Source organism: Protopterus annectens, chromosome 6.part0 (assembly GCF_019279795.1).
Source record: "Protopterus annectens isolate FY-2018-M chromosome 6.part0, PAN1.0, whole genome shotgun sequence".
In the NCBI taxonomy this organism is placed as follows: Eukaryota; Metazoa; Chordata; order Ceratodontiformes; family Protopteridae; genus Protopterus; species Protopterus annectens.
The window spans coordinates 825,069,783-825,090,383 of NC_056737.1; the positions used below are offsets into that span (position 1 = coordinate 825,069,783).

The window sequence follows — 20,601 nt, forward strand, 5'->3', positions numbered from 1 at the left end:
AGTAGATGGAACTGATAACACTGGAGCAGGTCTCAGCTCCACAGGCTCAACAACCATCAGGTCGGGCTCCTCCGGCTCCAAAAGTCCAGTACGGCTCGGAGGAGGAGCAATCAAGTCCGGGTTAATGGTCTTCGGTTCAGACGAAGGCATCAGAGACGACAACAATTTGGCAAGGCCTGGTGCCCGTAAAAGCTTCTTCACCAAACGGTCCATATCCAGATCTGAGAGGCTGACAGAAGACTTTGAGGAGTGCACAGAGGGTGCTGATTGGGGCAGAGGAGATGAGGGAATCTCAGAAATTGGATCCGAACAGAAGGGACACAGTTCCGAGGGCAGTGGAACTGATGACCCTGCACCCTCCATTTTTTTAGCCTTTTTCGATACTTTGGAGTCACCTGAAGATTTGGATGACACTGAGGATTTACTAGCACCATCCTGGTCACCCAGCACTTCCGAGAAGGGGTGCTGAAGTAAACCCCTATCCACCAATTTCCTCCTCCTCTCTAAAAGTACACTGGAAGAGAAGGAGTGACAGATGCTATAACAGTCTTGGAGGTGTAAAGCCCCCAGACAATGAACACACTGAACGTGCCCACCAGTGACGGACATTTTTTGTCCACAATCCAGACATTTTTGAAGCCAGACTTAGGATGTGGCTTCTTTTTTTAAGATTAGACAAATTTAAATAATAGAAAAAAAACACTCAAACTATCTAACAAACTACTGCTAAGAATTTGGTTAAATCCCAGGCCAACTACTAGGCCAACTCTATAGAAAAAAACAAGCCAATACAGGGCACTTATCTAAATCTATATCTATATCTATATATATATATCTATATATATATATATATATATATATATATATAGATTTAGACTTAGATTTTTATATATATATAAACTATCCTAACAAGAAAGTCAATAAAAAAGTTTTTAAAACTTGCAAATAGACGAATCAATCCAATAAAATTGGTCCAAGCTATCTGGAACACCGAGATCTGTGCCGCGGCAAACTAGATCTGAGGTAATTCCAGCAGGCATCATGGGATAAGGGGCTTGGTCTCGAGCTACTGACAAACCTTGAGCTTTGCTATTGGCCATGTCCATGCCGAACCCAACAGTGAGAATAAACAGCAAGATTTAACAACCTAACATGATTCTTTTATGGAAGGTCTGAGAAGAAAAACTCCCTTCATGAAGGCTTTACATAATTTGGTAGTAGACAAGGAGAGGTGTTAGCTTCCCATATGAAAATTGGATAAAGCTGCTAACTGTAACTTAATGGTAGAAAAGCTAGCCCCTTGTTTGAAAAGATGACCAACAAAAAGTAGCATATCTGAGACAGAATCTGAAAAAGGGTCAATATTGCAAGCCCATTTAGAAAATCTTTTCCACTTACTTTTGTACACCTTTTTGGTGGAAGACTTCTGGGATGTCAAAACAATATCATGGACAGAAAAGGCAAGCCTAGATTGTCTAACAATCACTGGAATTGGAGTAACCATGTGGTCAGTTTGAGGGTGTGGAGACTGGTGGGCTGAAGTTCTGACAGGTGAGACAGAAGATCCTGAGTGGGCTTCAGAGTCCACAGAGGAAACCTGAGATAAGACCACAGAAAGGGGAACCACACCTGATGAGGCCAAAAGGGGGTAATGAGGATGACTGAACTTTTTCGCCTGCTTGCCTTCTGAAGAAATATCAGGATCAAAGGTAGAGGAGGATAAGCATAGAGAAGACCTGGGGGCCAATTGTGGACTAGAGCATCCGTCGGTGACTCCTCCTGAAGGGGGATCAGTACGAAGTTCTAGCTGCACATGTTGTTAAGGGGAGAGGCAAATAGATCACAGCAAGGCTGGCCCCAATGACTGAAAATCAATGTTCACTACTGATTGGTTGAGGGACCACTTGTGAGGAATCAGAATGGACCTGCTGAGTCTGCCTGCCAAAACACTGGCTTTCCCTGGTACATGCGCTGCAACTAGAAAGTGGTCTGAGAAATCATCCATTCCCAGACTCTCATGGCCTCTATGCACAACAGGTAAGAACAAGTTCCTCCTTGTTTGTTGATGAACCAGACTAATGGCATGTCGTCTGTATGTATAGAAATTGCCCCTGAAAGGCTTGCAACGATAGGAGGACTGCTTTCATTTCTTAGACATTGATACACAACTTGGTCTCTGAGGGGGACCACATGCCTTGGACCATCTTTCCCTTGTAATTCCCCTCACGCCAACTGGAAAGCATCCATGGTCACTGAAGGGGGAAGAGATAATGGCCTGCCCAAGCACAGGTCCTATGACTGAATCTGGCATCGGACATGACATTTGCAGACTGGAGTGAGCTTTACAGGCAGAGATAGAAACTGATAAAACATTGACTACTGTACTGCCAAAGTCCACTGGAGTATTCATATGAAGACCCTGGCCAGAGGGACTAGACTTATAAATGCTGACATACAGAGTAGTACCTGTAAAACCAACCTTGCAGTAGGAGAAGGATGGGATAATAAGTCTCATACTTGATTTCTTAAGGACGTGATCCAGTGTGTTAGAAGATAGGCCCCTGTGTGTAGGGTATCCAGTTGGGCACCTATAAACTTTAGATTCTGCACTGGAGCTAGTTTGGATTTTGCAAGATTTATACTGATTCCCAACGAGTTTGACATATGCACTAAAGAATGTCTGTCCTGAATTAGTTGATGCCTGGTTGGGGCAATATGGAGCCAATGTTCTAGGTATGAAAACACTTGGAATATCCTGAGCCTCAAGTGAGCTGCAACGACTGCTATGCATTTGGTGAACATCCAGGGGATGTGGTGAGGCCAAAGGGCAGCACTCTGAACTGGTAATGATTGGCTCCCAGCCAAGAATGCAGAAATCTCCTGGAGCACCTGTTTATTTTTGTGTGATAGTATGCATCCTGGAGATCTATGGAGCACATCCAATCATCCTTGCGCAAAAGCGGCAGAATGGACTGGATTATAACCATTCAGAAGTTGGACTTCTTTACATATAGATTTACCCTCCTCAGATCCAGGACTGGTCTTAGGTCCCCTGTTTTCTTTGGCACCAAAAAGAAGTAAGAGTAAGTTCTGAATTCTACCTGTTCAGTTGGGACCTTTTGGATGACTCTTTTTTGAAGAAGCTTTTGAACGTCTTGAGCTGCTAACTCCTCCTGACTGGGTAGAGAATCTTTGTTGGTAGAGTCAGAGACACTACCTGTAAAGTCAGATCTGGTGAATGACCACTAGCTGTCGGATCCGAGGCCTTAGTATCCAGAGCAGAGGCAGGTTGAATAGGAAAGCTAATGCTAGTACCCGAAACCATTGGATCAGAGGAGAGGGTAGGAGCCATGGCAAGCCAAAAAGCAGTAGGATCTACAACTCTTTTCTACTTCGAAGATGGCTCCGAGGAGTGATGAGGAAACTGGTGATGTCTTTCTCAGCTCCAAGACCACCTGTTTGGTGGGGGTTTGAGCCCCGGCAGTCAACAATCCTGTAAGTATTAACTTATTCCTTTGATCTGAGAGAGCTCTCAGATTGAAAATGCTACAGATGATGCAAGGAGTGTCCAAACGGGCAGCCCCCAAACAGTATATGAACTTTTTGTGGGCATCAGAGTTTAATACCTTATGCCCACAGGAAGTGCATTTTTTGAACCAGGTGGGCTTTTCTGGCTTGTCCAGCATATTCCCAAGTAATACAAAAATATCAACAATAATAAAAGCCTAGTTATAAATCCACACAAAAAACAGATAAACCTTTAAAGATGACAGATTTTTAAAAGTGGTAAACGCTAAACTCTGCAAGGAGAAAGTCTGGACAGAAAAAAGAAGCGAGCACACACACAGGGAACTGCAACTAAAAACACAATTGTCCCTGTCACTAATGAAAACTAAGTCTAAAGCGTAACTTAACATTTTTAAAACTCCTAAATTATATCTACAATTACTAAATTATACCTATAACTATAAAACTAAAACTCAATACACTGCAGCTAGTATGAACACACACACTGTAATAACAAAATTACAAAGTCCTTGAAAAGGGAGGAACAAAAAAGTTAACAATATAAAAAAAAAGGAATTAGAAAAAAATTTACCAAAAAATCAAAAAGCCACTTAAGTTTATATTCTCTAACAAGAGGCCGGATCTTCCGTCTGACTAGAATGGTGGCAAATGAGATCTGAGGAGTTGGGGATGCCCTAGGGGATTATGGGTAAAGGGAGGAGCATGAGGCACGGATCAGAAGTCTTTAATAATGTGCCAGAGTCGGATCCGAGGATCGGATCCTAGACCCAGTGGTGAGGAAGAATGAAAAGGACAACATCAGATTAAATGGTCATCCAAGACCCTTTAAAAGATATTTGATTTTACTATTTATATTATATTTTATTACTCTTTGTTGACCAGACTGGTCACACTAGACTAGTTGCCTCTTTTTAGTGGAGAACTGAAGTGATATTACACTACTAGGGATAAGTTGACCATAGCATTGAGGAAACTCTCCCTACTCCTTTCAAAAGGTGCCGTGGGACCTTTTACATCCGCCTAAGCTGCAACCAACTAAAACAGATGGGGCCACGGTTTAACATTTCATCTGAAGGATGACACATTCAGGAGTGCAGCACTTTCGTTATGCTGTACTGTAGTATCATCCATCCATGTACCTACTGCAGGAATAGAACCCACAGCCTTCTGCACCAAAGCCAGAGTGTGCTACCTAATGCACAAATTACACTTTTGCATTTGCTCTTACTCATTATATGTTTTTTGAATATTCACATTGTTTGCTTTTACTTCCGTACTTTCAGGTTGTGGCTGAAAAGGACATTCAGGCCAGCCCATCTACCCAGTTACCAAATAGTAAGTACATAAATAAAATGCAGCTTCATTAAATAAGCTGATAATGGTCTTGACAAATAATCCTTCAATGACGAAAGCATAGAGTTACTGCTAAATAAGTGAGCTTAAGGATCAATGACATGGATATGAGATGCTTTGTGAAGACATGAAGTGCCAGTGTATCAGTAGATCACCTGGATGACAGCACTAGCTCACCATTTTTTTTTCTGGAAGGACAGAAAACAGTCCAGGAAAAAGGAATCTGGTCGTGCAAACACCCTTAATGAGGGCTTTGAAGCCACCGTCAAAATGGTGGAGTTTCTACACCTGGAAAGAGATCTTTAAATCTCATTGAGGAAAGCTCCCTGAAAGAGGAATCGTTTTGCTTATGCCCCTCCAGGACACAGAGGACTGATGCAATTTCTCTCTTCCTTAATTTCTTTTAAGGGAATCAATGAAGGTGTGACTGAAAAGCACGATTTTAATAAAGACCTGTCAAAAGAAACAGGAGTGGATAATGGTTTCCATCTAAAAGTACAGACATAAAATGTGGTCTGTCTTGTGTAGCCATTTTTGGACAGCATAAAGTTTCTATACAAAACACATCTTAACTGAAAAACACAAAAAAGAAGCCCTGATTTTAAACTAAAAAATGAAAGGTTATTTCAATGAACATGAGGAATAGGGAGAAACAAATGAAGGCATTTGGACTGAGCCTGACAAGAGACATTCCCTCACTGATGACAGATGGCTTGGATTTGAAAGGCTGGCCTAGGATATAAAATACTTGAAATCTGATAGATGCTCTAATGAATACCAGCACACAGTTTCAAAAATGGTCACATTTTCATTTGTTATAATCCATAATCATTTCCCAGTTCAGATATTTATGTGATTTTTAGTGTCCATGCAAAGCAACAACAGTTTCTTATAGTACAATCATCAAGAAATAAACTGAATTGGTAAGCGTGGTCACCCTAAAAAAAGAACAGTGCAAGTTCAAAACATTTTCAATAAATTTTAGATGATAAAGACATATAACTTAGAATATGAAGTACAACTTTTACTTGCCTTAGATTTTGGTAATCCCAGTTTGTTTGCAGAGATGTTGTCTACTAAGCTCTGAATCACTTTTTTCTCCTCTTCTTTGACAGATGCAGAAATCATCTTCGGACTGGGTTTCTGCTGCTTTGGATTCCTGAATACTGACTCAAGTACATCATTGCTGTTCTGAGCAAAACATATTAAAACTACTGAAACATCTACAAGCAACAATGATTTTCTACATTTACTTGAATTTTAAACAGATTATTATCTTAATGAAAATGAAAATATTTTCCAAACTAGAAGAACTGTAACATTAAAAAAGCTGTTAGAGAGGTATCCATCAAACCCACAGATCTTTATCAGAACAAAATCAGAAAGTCCTTATTTAATTTTGGAGTAAACAGCAAGCATACGGCAAAATAAAAACAGCTGACAACTGCAGATACAACTTTTAAGTTTTTGTTGAAAATATACATTGATTGCAACATTTATATTATAGTACTTATCCGCTAACCACTGTACAGTTAGAAAGAAAAAGTTGGCTAATGGATATGTCAGCAGAATTAACAGATGTACAAATACAAATAATTGGCAAACAATGCAAAACAAGCAGAGGAATACATGAATAAAAGTGGTGCAGTCATGAGCTATGATGACAAACTATTCTGAAAATAAACCACAATGACAAAATGGAACACATCAGATAACTGTGTCTACATCCAACACACAGCTCCAAAAATAAAAAAAAGCTATGTACTCACCATAACGTTCCATCTGAGTAGGTAAACTTCATTTGTCAGCAACCTATGGGATTCGGATCCGACCTCGGATCCGAGCCGGCAGTTTTCAAAAGCTTTAGATCCGAGCTCCAAGCTCCTTCCCCTACCCATAATCCCCTGCCAACCCCTGAATGACCTCAGATCAAGGTTGCCCAACAGCAGAGACTGCTATAAAAACCCCATGGACCTGAGTATGAAGACATTCACGAGTGAGGGAGGGATGGTTGCTGACAAATGAAGTTTACCTATTCAGATGGAACGTTATGGTGAGTACATAACTTCTTAATCTGAAGTAGTTAACTTCATTTGTGCAGCAACCTATGGGACAGAGTCCCCAGCTACCTGAGTCTTGGGAGGCCTTCATGGAAGGATGTTCTGGAGCACTGCAGAGCCAAAGGATGCTCTCCCTCTGGAGATAATGTCCAATTTATAATGACTGATAAAGGTATGAGATGAGGCCCAAGTGGTTGCCGAGCAAATATCATCCAAAGAGACTCTAGCTCTAAAAGCCGCAGAGGTAGACACAGAACGAGTAGAGTGGGCATGGACTCCCTGAGGTGCGGGCCTGCCCGAACTTTCATATGCTAAAAGGATACAATATGAAATCCATCTAGACAGTGTGACTTTAGACACAGATTTACCCAAGTTAAATTTGGCAAAGGAGACGAACAACTGGTCGGATTTCCTATGACCAGATGTCCTGTGGATGTAGAAGCGAAGTTGTCTATGCACCTCCAATGAGTGTAATTAGTATTCCCCTTTGTAATGGCGATTAGGAAAAAAGACCGGCAGGTTGATGGACTGGTTAATATTAGACTCAGAGGCAACCTTGGGAAGAAAGGAGGGAATGGTCCTGAGGTAAACTCTATCCTTGTGAAAGGTCAAGTATGGGGGTTTTTACACAGAGGGCCTGTAGTTCAGAGACCCTTCGAGCCGAGGTGATAGCGACAAGAAAGGCCGTTTTCCATGACAAGAATTTAAGATCTACTGTAGCTGCAGGCTCAAATGGGGAAGCTGTCAAGGCCTGAAGCACCAGGGTTAAATCCCAAGGAGGGACTACATCCCTCACTGGAGGTCTGAGCAAAAAGATGCCCTTCAAAAAGGTCTTGCATAATTTCGTGGTTATTCATTTCCCACATGATAATAAGAGATAGCTGCTAGTTGAACCTTGACTATGGAGGAGCTAGCCCCTGATGGAACAGTCCTGACAGGAAGTCTAATACAGCGGGCAAGGGAGCTGTAAAAGGATCCAAATTTTTGCGTTCCGCGCAAATGGAGAAAATTTTCCATTTGCTGCTATAGATATTTCTGGTAGAAGGCTTGTGCGCTGCTACTAGAATAGTTTTAATGAGATGCCGGGAGTCCTAGCTACGAGGGGAACTGGAGCAGCCAACTGTGAGCTTGAAGTTGACCAGGTTCGGGACTGGGAGATCTAGGGGGTGGGATATTAGATCCGGACTGGCATCCAGAATCCAAGGAGGATTCACCAGATGAGACCAAAGGTAAGGGAACCAGGTTTGACGAGGCCAAAACGGGGCAATGAGGATAATCCTGCTCCCCAACTGACTGGCTTTCTGAAGAAACTTCAGCGACAGGGGAAGAGGAGGGTAAGCATAAAGAAGACCGGGAGGCCAAGCATGCACCAGAGCGTCTCTCGGGGGTTCCTCGGAGGGGGAAATGAGAGCGAAGTAGTCATAACATTTTGTGTTCGAGGGAGAGGCAAAGAGATCGCAACAGGGTTGACCCCATTTGGCGAAAATCCGATTCGCTATCTCGGGATTCAGAGACCACTCGTATGGTAACAGGATGGTGCGACTTAGTTTGTCCGCTAGGATGCTGGACCATCCCGGAATGTGCGTTGCTATGAGAAAGCGGTTGGTGGAGATCGCCCATTCCCACACCCTCATGGCCTCTCGGCAGAGTGGGTAAGACCTGGTTCCCCCCTGTTTGTTGATGTACCAGACAACTGACATATAGTCCGTCTGAATCGCATTCGTTCCTACAGGAAGAAGGTCCTGAAGTGCTTGCAATGCTAACAGCACTGCCCTCATCTCTAGGACATTGATATGCAGTGAGGTCTCCGTGAGGTCCCACGTGCCTTGGATTGTCCTGCCCGAACAATGCCCCCCCCACCAGAGGCGGGAGGCGTTCGTGGTCAATGTGACTAGTGGAGGGGTCATAGAAAAGGGACGTCCTTGCTGGAGGTCCGGAGATTGGAGCCACCATAGGAGGGCCCTCTTGCAAGCCCTGCTGAGTGGAACGGGATGGCTCAGAGGATAGTGAAGAAAGGACCACTGCACCTGAAGGGTCCATTGTAAGACCCTCATGTTCAAACGTGCCATTGGCAATAGGTTGATTGCTGCCGCCATCGAGCCTAGAGCCTCAGGACCAATTCCGCCTGGGGAGCTGGAGATTGTAGAATGGCTTGCACATGTAGCCTCAGGGTTAGTAGCCGGTCTGAAGTCAAGAAAGCTAGGAGTTTGTTCGTGTCTAATCTGGCCCGTATGGCTTGCACATGTAGCCTCAGGGTTAGTAGCCGGTCTGAGGTCAAGAAAGCTAGGAGTTTGTTCGTGTCTAATCTGGCCCGTATGAAGTCTATGGTCTGAGTCGGAGTAAGAGATGACTCCTCTATGTTGACAGTGATCCCCAGCCGGGGAGCTAGACGAAGAAAGTAGTTTCTGGCTGCACAAAGTAGATGCCTTGTCGGGGCGGTCAGGAGCCAGTCGTCCAGGTACGGGAAGACCTGAATTCCCTGGAGCCTCAGGTGGGCCGCTATCACTGCTAACACTTTGGTGAACACCCTGGGGACTGTGGTGAGACCAAAGGGGAGGACCCTGAATTGGTAATGACTGGCTCCTAGCCGGAAGCGGAGGAACCTCCTGGATCACCTGTCCATCAGAATGTGGTAGTACGCATCCTTGAGGTCTATAGAGCACATCCAATTGTTCTCCCATAAAAGGGGGAGAATGGACTGAAGAGTGACCATGCGGAACTTCTCTTTGGTTACTGACAGATTCAGGGAAGAGAGGTCGAGGACTGGTTTTAAGCCCCCCGTCTTTTTTGGCACCAAGAAAAACCTGGAGTAAAACCCGGACCTGCACTGGTCTGGGGGGGACGTGCTGGATGGCTCTTTTTTCCAGCAAATGTTGGATTTCCACTGCTGCAGCCTCCCTCTGATCGGGTGGGACATCGGGGAGGTATCTGGGGCTGCGTGGGTAACGAGAGAAGGGAATCTGATATCCTCTGGATATGATGTGAAGCACCCAGCGGTCTGTCGTGATGGACTCCCAAGCTGCTGGGTGCTTTGAGAAACGCCCCCCCCCCCGACTGCCTCCAGAGTGGAGCAGTCAGGCAACCCCTCAGGGGTTTTGCGTGGGTTGGTCCGAGAAGGGTTCTCTAGATCCAAAGTTCCGCAGGCCCCCTCTGCCTCTAGGGCGGCGTCCACCCTGCCCTCCTATGCCGCGGAAGGGCTGGGAGTCCGGAGCGGGACGAGACTGTTGCGACTTCCGGAATCACATCTTCTTCTGTCCCTTTTGGTTCTTACAGAAGGACCTCTGGGGAGCAGAGAAGCGGACTCCGATGGCAGACAACGTCTTCCCGTCCTTTTCGCTCTGGACCAAAGTATCTCGCACGGTTTTGCTGAAGAGGGCAGAACCATCAAAAGGGGCATTAGCGAAAGACGCCTTAAAGGGTTCCGCGAAATCAGAATGCCGGAGCCAGGCCTGACATCTCATAACGAAGCCCGCTCCGCTGGCTCTGGCGGCTCCTTCTGTGGCATGAGACAGAAGGCACATAGAGGTGTTAGATATGGATCGTAGAGTGGCCATCCGGGTGGAGTGCAATTGTTTGTCCTCCACCGACATGGATTCGGGGGGCGACGCAGCGTACTCTTTGATAAGGTCCCGCTGCAGTCATAGCACATGTGCCATGTAATTCAGCGACCTCACAGAGAAGGTAGCCGAACTATACACCCGTTTCCCTAGGCGGTCCATTGACCGAGACTCCTTGTTCGGGGGATGAACCGAGGGACTCTCCTGAGCAAGTTCCCTCTTGGTGGCCGCCGCCATGGCATCTACAGGGGGGCCTTTGCTCCAGTGGGCTTTGTCGGAGGGTGGGCTGAGAATCTTGTCCGGGCGCTTGGGGACTGGCTCCACAGTGTACGGCTTCTTCCACACCCTGGTAGTAATCAAGTCTATCAGGCGATTGGCCGGAGGGGACACCCAAGAGGTAGATGGGTCTGCTTCATACGCCTCCAGGAACACGGATTCGTCCGAGGTAGGCTTTGGGGCAGAACACCCCCACCCTTATTCTGAGCATCTCCATGATGTCACCAAATGAGATCTTCGGGGGGTGATCTTGGGAAGCCTTCCCATTCCTCCAAATCCGTGTCCTCAGTCAAGTACTCGGGGGAGTCCAGGTGCCTCCTCTTGCACCTTCGCTTGTGAGGAACCTCCTCGGGAGGGCTGTCTGAGGAGGTCTCAACAGCAACGTCTTGTTCCAATGGAACTACCTGGGACGTCAGAGCAGGCTGTCCCTGGGGCCGGGTGATGCAAGTCGGACCCAACTGAGAAGGAGTGCAGGGTGGAGCCGTGGCAATGGATCCCTCGACAGAACCCTCTCCACCACGTCGAATGCCGAGGGAGAGCTGCTCTCTCTGTGATCCGAGAGCAGACCCTCCCTCGGATCCGATGGACGGATTGGAGTCGGCGCCGAAGCAATCGGATCCGACGGACCAGCATGCTCCGACCTGGACGGAGCCGAAGACATACCGATACTGCCGGATCTGAAGCTCAGGCCTCGGCTCCGAGAGCTCGGATCCGAAGAAAATGGACCCGACAGACTTGAGAGAAGTGTCGGCGCCAACACCCCCCCGGCTCCAAGGCTGCCCGGCTCCGAAGACTCCGAACCCGGGAAAGGGGATGGAGAAGGAGCTATCTGGGCAAAGAAGGGGGTTGAGCCCCCCCCCCCCGGAGGGGGGGGGGGAGGCAGGAGCACTCCCATCTGCAGTTGGGCCTGGAGGAATCTTCTCATCATCCGGTCCAAATCTGCAACGGTGAGACTTCGGGTAGATCTCGACGAGGCCACCGAGGTGGGGCGGGAGTGCCGCCTCGATGACCTCGACGGAGATCGGGTCTCCTCCTCCTCAGGACCCGGTGAAAAGCACGGGGACTGGATCCGAGAAGGAGGAGACCCAGAAGTCCTGGAGGAAGAAGACCACTTAGCCGGGGGGGGGGGGCCGAAGCGGAGGCCTCGGCCCACCGCTTGTGGTGCTTCTCCTTCCTCCATTCTTTCCTAGCCTCCCTCTCCTCCGGGCCTAAGGCGGGAGGTTGAGTCCCAGCTGGGGGGAGGGAAGCAGGAGTGGCAGCCGCCCGCAGCGGGAGCCACGGGAGGACTGGCGGTAGAAGCAGAGTCCAGGGGCAGAAGACCTGCCAGAATCAGCTTAGACCTCTGGTCCTTGAGTGCCCTGGGGTTGAACGCTGCACAGATGGTACAACCAGAGGACAGGTGTTCAACCCCAAGGCACATCACACACCGAGTGTGGCCATCCACTGGGGACAGCTTATGGCCACACTCGGTGCACTTAGAAAACACTAACTTTGGGGCCTCAGACATACTAAAAGGTAAAAACCACACACACTAGGCCCCAAACACACACACACAATCCTGAAGGAACCACGAAAAAAGGGGGAGGATAGAATATGGAACAAAATAAATTAAACTAAGATGGTTCTAAGGGATAAGGGACCTGAAAAACACAGTCACACCAAGAGTTAAGGAAAAAGGGGTAGAAAAGTTAAATTTTTCTCACAAATGTACGAAAAACGCCTGGAACTCGGGATCAAGCTGCTGAAGTAAACCGCGGCAAACTAGATCTGAGGTCAGTCAGGGTTGGCAGGGGATTATGGGTAGGGGAAGGAGCTTGGATCTAAAGCTGTTGAAAACTGCCGGCTCGGATCTGAGGTCAGATCCGAATCCCATAGGTTGCTGCACAAATTAAGTTAACTACTTCAGATTGACTTTTTTCTTTCTTCTTGTCCTCACACTCAACAGATTCCTTCTAGATGGCTTCCTTTAGAAGTACATCAGACATGCTCAAATGTAAAATGGCACAAAGCACTCTACAGCTCAGTGACACTAGGAAACAGAACAAGTGCAAGGCAGAAATGTCAATCAGCACAGCAACATCACATCACTGTCAACAGATTTTATTAAAATTAAATGTAAACAGTTACTCCAGTGGCATAAAGGGATAAAGCCTTGACTACATCTCAATCAACTTGGGTGGGATCAACAAGCAGCTGGGTGACTGATGTAGTGCAGCAGGGAGGGGTATACGTGTGCCTGCCCTGGGTGGGAGGACACTGCTAATGATCCTCCCTTAAGGAAGGCATGATTCAATGATGGAAAGTGCCCTCATACAAGCATGATGAAAGTGGCAGGTAGAGCAGGGAATGGATTCTGATAGGAAAAAGTGATGGCAGAGTCCCCAGGACACCCTTAGGATCCATGACTGGCTCTACCTATATCAATGTAAATCCAGGGGGGGTCAGACAAGCTGGTAGACCCACTGTGGATGTGAAGCAGTGAGGGCCGGGCCTGTGAAATATCCCAAGGGGAACCAAAAAAATAAAATAAATGTAAACAATGCAATACTCTTGTGATGGATGACTGTCTACATTCAAAAAACCAAAATACAGTCTGATCATCAGATAAGCAGTAGTAGCAGCAGTTGCGACAGAAGCAGTACTACTAGCAACATTCCAGTATTATTTGTGGTGTTCTTCACTATAAAAAAGTATATCGCCAACGGCACAAACCACTAGTGAAAGTAAACTCCAAGGAAACAAAAGTAGTGTCCAAAGCACAAGGAAGTTTATTAGACAAAACGGACTCCACAGAAAATAAACGCTCTTTTAAAACAATTGCGTTTTCGTCCAACATAAACCAGGACTTCATCAGATTCAAACCACAAAAAACAATCAACAGTATAAATACTCATGAAAATTTTAAAACAACCTATCCACTGAGATGTGTTTCAATTAACAAATCAAAAATCAATGCATCTCATGAATCTTGAATTAAAACATACGCCTATCTTTCTTGTTAAATAAAAATATCCTTTACCTTCAAATGTGTGTGGTGTGGTGTACCATAATGTTAGACCATAATATTAATTAGATATATACAATTTTAATACTATTAAAACCCTATTGTAAAATAAAATATATGTATATGTCTCTCTATATAAATAAATAAATAATTAAAACTAAATTTGATCCAAAGTATGTGTCCCATTAAAACTTTTTGGTCTGATCTAAACTAATGCTGCCATCCAGTGGTTAAGTCCAGTACTACACTAAATTAAATAGCAGCGGCTCTCAATTTTAACACCGGTGTTAGTGATGTATGGTCATTTAAACCAGGTTTTCTCGTGGCATCTAGCCTTATTTGCCACCATAATTCTTTATAAGCTAACCATTCTTCCCATAAACCTCCTCTCAATTGTTTACTAACCTGCTCAAGGACGAAAAATCCAAATTTGGCCTCTGGGCATTCTTTTGTATGCCTATAAAGTGCATTAGTGTCTTTGCATTTCTGTATTTAATAATTATGTTCATATATTCTTCTTCTCAGGGCACGTTCCGTTTTACCTATATAAAATGAACTGCATGTTTTACATTGCGCCAAATAGATAACTCCCTTAGTCTCACAAGTATAGAGTTTTGAGTTTGTTATAGTTATGTGTCTATTAACTACACTTATTTCATTCATATTTAAAATTAATTCACATTGGTTACAGTGGCCGCACCTAAAACTTCCCATCCTAGACTGCCTATTTATTGTGCCTCTTGTGTTACCATTGACTTTATTAATTATGTTATTTGAATTTGATTCCAATATATTTTTCATACTCCTTGCATTTTTGTAAACCAATTTTGGGGTAATATTCTTAATATTTTCCGTATCTACAAACATTAAAAATTTTTCCCATGCGTTTCTAAATATTTCCCCAAATTTTATGTTGGTCATATTATATTCCAGAACTAATGCTTGTTCATAATTATTAATGTCCCTTACTGCAAATGGTGTACCATTGGCACAATAATCTGTTTTTCTCCCTTTGATGGGTTGAAATTTATTGTCTCTACCCTTATCAACTTCTTTCCTTATGGTTTGGACAAATAATAAAGGATATCCTTTTTCTATAAACATTTTTTCAAGAAGGTCACATTCCAAATGATAGTCCTCATTTGAACTAGTCATACGACTACCCCTCACAAATTGTCCTTTGACAATATTCTTTTTACAATGTGAGGGGTGTGCGCTAGTATAATGGAGATACGAATTACAAAATGTTTTTTTCCTATATATCCTGGACTCAAAATCTTTTGTCTTTTTGTATATTTCTATGTCCAGGTATTGAAGTTTTTCCTTAGATGCAGTGTAAGTAAATTTTAGGAAACTTGTATTATTAATGTAGGTGAAAAACTCTTCAAACTTATTCATATCACCTATCCAAAAAATAACTATGTCATCTAGGAAGCATCTATACAGTAACCAATTATTCTGATTTTCAGAATTTAAAATATAGTCTTCTTCCCATTTGGCTAGAACTATATTAGCGTATGTTGGTGCACACGCAGCCCCCATAGATATACCCTGCACCTGCTGATAGTATTCGCCATTGAACATGAAATAGTTGTATTTTAATACCATATCAATTAAATTCATGATAGCACTTTTATCTGACAAAGTTAATTTTGTGTCCCTATATATTTTGTCCTCAAACATAAGCAAACCCTCATTATGCGGAATGCATGTGAATAAGTCTATCACATCAATGGTGATAAAAATAAGGTTGTCGTCAAACAATTCAGCTGTTATAGTCCTCAATAAATCCCAAGAATCCTTTAATATGTACGGATTTTCTGTACAAATGTGTTTAATTTTGTTGTCCACAAATTTTGCTAGTGGAAGTATTTTAGAACCAGCTGCTGAGACAATAGGTCTCAGCGGTGGATCTTCTACATTTTTGTGGATCTTGGGTATTCCAAAAATGATGGGAGTTTTAGGTTTGGTCACTTTTAAAAATTTGTAGGTTTTCCTATCTATAATTTCTTCTAGTAGCATATCATAAAGTTGTTGGTCTATCTTGTAGTATGCTACGTTCATCTCATTTATGGAGACAGTTGAGTATCTATTGGTGTCTCTTAACATGCAGTTCATTTTTCCTTCATATAAAATATTATCCATGAAAACTGCACCCCCTCCCTTGTCAGGATTCATAATTCTTATGTCGTTGTTTAATCTAAGTTCATTTAATACCCAACTTTCTTCTTTGGAAAGGTTAAATTCATTTGACCTTATCCCATATATTTGTCGAATTTCCTGTTCTAACATAACTTCAAAGTTTTTAACTTGTGGGTATAAGGGAGGGTTAAAAATGCTTTTACGAATCAAGGAATCGCCCTGAGAAGAAGAAACGAAATTTGTATGTTGTGCAAAATACATTTCTAAATTAATTTTTCTAATAAACAACTTCATGTCAATAATAGTACTGACTAAATCGCCCTTTATTGCAGGAATATATTTAAATCCTTTACTCAATAAATGGAAATGGGTTATATTTGGTGTTACATTGCTGAAATTATATATAGAGAAATTGTTAAATGTGTACTGGACTCCATTGGTGACAACAATGTCACTATTTGATTTTGTGTTGGGGTTTGGGTGTGTTAATAATAATGCCTCCGTCTGCCCCTTTCCCCCCCCCTCCTTTGAAAATTTTGAAATTTACCATGATAATTCCCATTACCTTTATGTGTTTCCCTATCTACTGGTGGGAATTCATTCTCATAATTTTCATACCCCATCGTGTTATGAGCCATATTGCCACCATCAACAGGTCTTTCTTCTTGATAGATATCATGAGAAAACCTTCCACTTTTGATTGGGGGTGGTTTGGGGTAATGGGTATTATTTTGATATTCTACTATGTCCCTCTTTAATTTACCTACTTTGCTAAGTTTTAATGGGACACATACTTTGGATCAAATTTAGTTTTAATTATTTATTTATTTATATAGAGAGACATATACATATATTTTATTTTACAATAGGGTTTTAATAGTATTACAATTTTATATATCTAATTAATATTATGGTCTAACATTATGGTACACCACACCACACACATTTGAAGGTAAAGGATATTTTTATTTAACAAGAAAGATAGGCGTATGTTTTAATTCAAGATTCATGAGATGCATTGATTTTTGATTTGTTAATTGAAACACATCTCAGTGGATAGGTTGTTTTTAAATTTTCATGAGTATTTATACTGTTGATTGTTTTTTGTGGTTTGAATCTGATGAAGTCCTGGTTTATGTTGGACGAAAACGCAATTGTTTTAAAAGAGCGTTTATTTTCTGTGGAGTCCGTTTTGTCTAATAAACTTCCTTGTGCTTTGGACACTACTTTCGTTTCCTTGGAGTTTAGTTCTTCACTATAAACCAACAAAATCGTTACCATCATTACTCCTGGGCTCTATCAATGAATCTGAGGCAGTCATCGAGGAAAACAGCAGTTGTGGCAGCATCACTAGACAAAGACTGCTGGTAATTCAGAACCAAAAATAAACTAACTACATTTGAGAGAGTGCACAACTGTCACAATCACAAACTAAAATGGCTAACAAAGCACGACAGCAGGAAGTGAAGAAAACAAAAATAGGCAAAAGCAAAGAAGACCCTTGGGCTAAGGCAGTCATCACTGCATCTTGCCCTCCACACACTGATATTTTTGCAGCCCCACTGTTTCACTTTTGTTTGTAAATATACATTGAAACGTAAAATCCCCTTCTAAATGAAAATTATACTATCACAAATCCTGAGTTTGAATTGCCTTGTAAATCTACACTGTAACAATGTACTAATACTGTAAAAGACTATAAAAGATGTCACTATAGGAAATCACTTAAAATAAGCGAAACACAAGTTCTCTGTCATGGAAGACCCTTAGTTGTACAGTAAAATACAGTGGCAGCTGTTGGAATAAACATGAATAAAATTGGGAGATGGCAAAAAACTTAATTAAAATTATAATAAAGTTAATTTCTGCATCAAATATTTTTTATAAATTTTTTTTTTTTTTTAATTCCCTGTTCAATTATTTAAAATTGTTTCCAGTGCAATTTGCGTTTTATGTTTTCCATCAAATAACTGCAGGACGAAAACACAATTACTACAATACAGAATATGTGCAAACTCAAGTTTTGGCAAATGCAAACTGTCCAGCACATACTTTCCTAGCCTTACTTGAAGTGCCTAAGAAACACTAGGTTCTTATCAATAAAGAGTTACATAATCAGCTGCAGGGAGTGGAACAGTCATGACTGCTTGCATGCAAAATACAGTTGTGTAAAATCTTACCATAACAGTAGATGTTCTTTCCCCTCACTGTTGCAGTAATCCTTACATCTTGGGATTCCCTGCCTTGGCTAGCCTGACATCCAGCCAGTATACAAAAGCCTACTGTTGCTTTAACGTACACCGTACATCACATGTATGCTCCTACCCAATGCAGGAAATCCTACGATGTAAGGAATACTGCAACCAGCGAACAGAAGGACATCAAAGATTTACATGCAGCAGGTTAGAGGGCAAACAGCCTAAAAAACTTTATAAAAAGAAATGCAGTACCACCATGGAAAGATTATTTCAGAGCTTGGGATTACAACTAAAAATGGAAATAAATGTGTGATTCAGGACTTCAGATACGGATGAGCATGAGTTAAAACTTTTTTCTTTCACCATGAAATAAAGTACATGAAGTTAAAAACATATGCAATGAAAGAAATGCATGGACTAGGGGCTGGGAAGTGTGAGTAACAGTGGATGTTAAGGATGGGAAAATTCAAAATATTTTAAATACAATAACTGTGACTGGTAAGAAAGGATCTGTAAGGTAGTGGGGCCAACCCAATGTTATTTCTATGGGAATGAAAATCATTTAGTACAAGACTATAACAAATAAAAGTGTGGCCAATGCAGGAAGAGAACAGGGGGGCATACAGCCAAACAACTGCAAGTCTTTTTGTAGAAAATGTAAACTATTTCGACACTTCTAGTTTGACTATCTCTTATTAGAAAAGGAAACAATAGATAAAGAGAAAAGCTCAAAAGAAAAACTAAATTACTACATATGATGTTGAAAGAAAAGATGGAAATGGGTAAGGGGATGCTGAAATGCAGACGACGCAGTGGTGTAGAGGTAGCGTTGTCACCTCACAACAAAAGGTTCTCTGGTTCGATTCTCGTCTGGAGTGCCTTGTGTGTGGAGTCTGCATGTCCACCCTGCGTTCGTGTGGGTTTCCTCCGGGTGCTCCGGTTTCTTCCCACATTTCAAAGACATGCATCTGGAGTGTTTCTCCCTGGGCCTCCGCTGAAAAATGGCTTTGTTCCAAGTCAATACCAATAACCACCAATTGAAGAAGTCAAGAGAAGAAAGAAATATGTATTCCATAAAATGAACGCTTTATTAAAATATCTGCGTTTTCGTCCAAATGTAGACTTCATCAGATTTAAATGGTTAAATTGGTTAAATCTGATGAAGTCTACATTTGGACGAAAACGCAGATATTTTAATAAAGCGTTCATTTTATGGAATACATATTTCTTTCTTCTCTTGACTTCTTCAATTGGTGGTTATTGGTACTGTTTTGTGAAGTTGGCCGTTGATTTTACATTTACATTTATTTGTTCCAAGTCAGACTTTCCCATTAAATAAATATTAAATAAATAAAAGATCTGGAAGTAAAGCACTTTAAAAAAAGATAATACATGAATTTTATCATTAAATGTAAATCGCATTAGAAACAAGTGGTTTGGTGGTGGTGAAAGTCTGTAAAAACAAACATGGAAATACTGCTTTCTATATACCAGATGTAACAAAGACAAAAGGAAAGGAATACAGGCAGTGTGGATGGAGGCAAATTGTTTGGACAATAGGAAATGAGGCATGTTCTGAAATAGGAATTCTTATAAAAAAACAGAAGAATTTTAGATTTAATAGCATTATTTTTTTGAATTTCTCCAAGTCTTTTGGGTTTCTAATATGGGAATGGACTGCATTCCTAAATCAAAGTACAATTAAAGTTCATGAAATTCGTACTGTTTCAATCTTTGATGTCAGTCAAAAGTGCTCTTCAGAGCACCCGCAATGTGCCCAGAAATGATGCCTTCTGCAATTCATATGGAATTGCATGGATTGGTAACATATCGAAATATGATTGCAGACTTTTTTATAAGACCTGTTGCCAGTAAGGGTAGTGAAATGTGATATGAGAATGATGCACAAAAGTATAAGATTAATAGTGATGTATGCATATACTAATATGTCTGAGAGAAAACATTTGAAGAAGTTATAAAATGTGCATTAGTAAATATGTTAGTAGTGACTAGAAGATTTTAACTACAGCCTGGGGAAAGAAAATGGAAAAATAACACAGGCTATTAAGTTTAAGTGAACTAATAAAAACGTGGAGATTTAAAAAAGGAAAGAATAGGAAACAGACAAAAGGGGAATATTTAAGACTGAAATAGATTATATAGTTTACTTGAAAGATGGGAAGGAAATTACATGGTGTGTAAATCATGGTGTGTAAATGGCAGAGTTTTCACATCATAGAGCAGTACAAGGTAGAACAGGGGAAGAGAGTGAAAGGAGGTAACTGGATAAATAGATTAACTGCAGGGTATACATGGCAAAGAAATGATGAAAGAAAGAAATATCATGGAAACATCATATGACAATGAGACCATCTTATACAACATGGACACAGTGTTGGGTAGTGTATGAGCAGAAATATAAAACATACATTTAGAAAAAAGAAATGATGAAATATAAAGAAATTTTTACGGAATTATGAAAA

The 20,601-nt window shown here is 42.0% G+C and overlaps 1 protein-coding gene across 1 annotated transcript in view; it reads right to left on the reverse strand.

The window, feature by feature from the left end:
* The window catches only part of TDRD9 (tudor domain containing 9), a 2,841,455-nt gene that overhangs the window by 1,219,437 nt on the left and 1,601,417 nt on the right, over nt 1–20,601 (reverse strand). Inside the window, exon 29 of the mRNA XM_044074496.1 lies at nt 5,914–6,072. Within this exon, the coding sequence (XP_043930431.1) occupies nt 5,914–6,072 (159 nt within the window). The remainder of the gene's footprint in view (nt 1–5,913; nt 6,073–20,601) is intronic.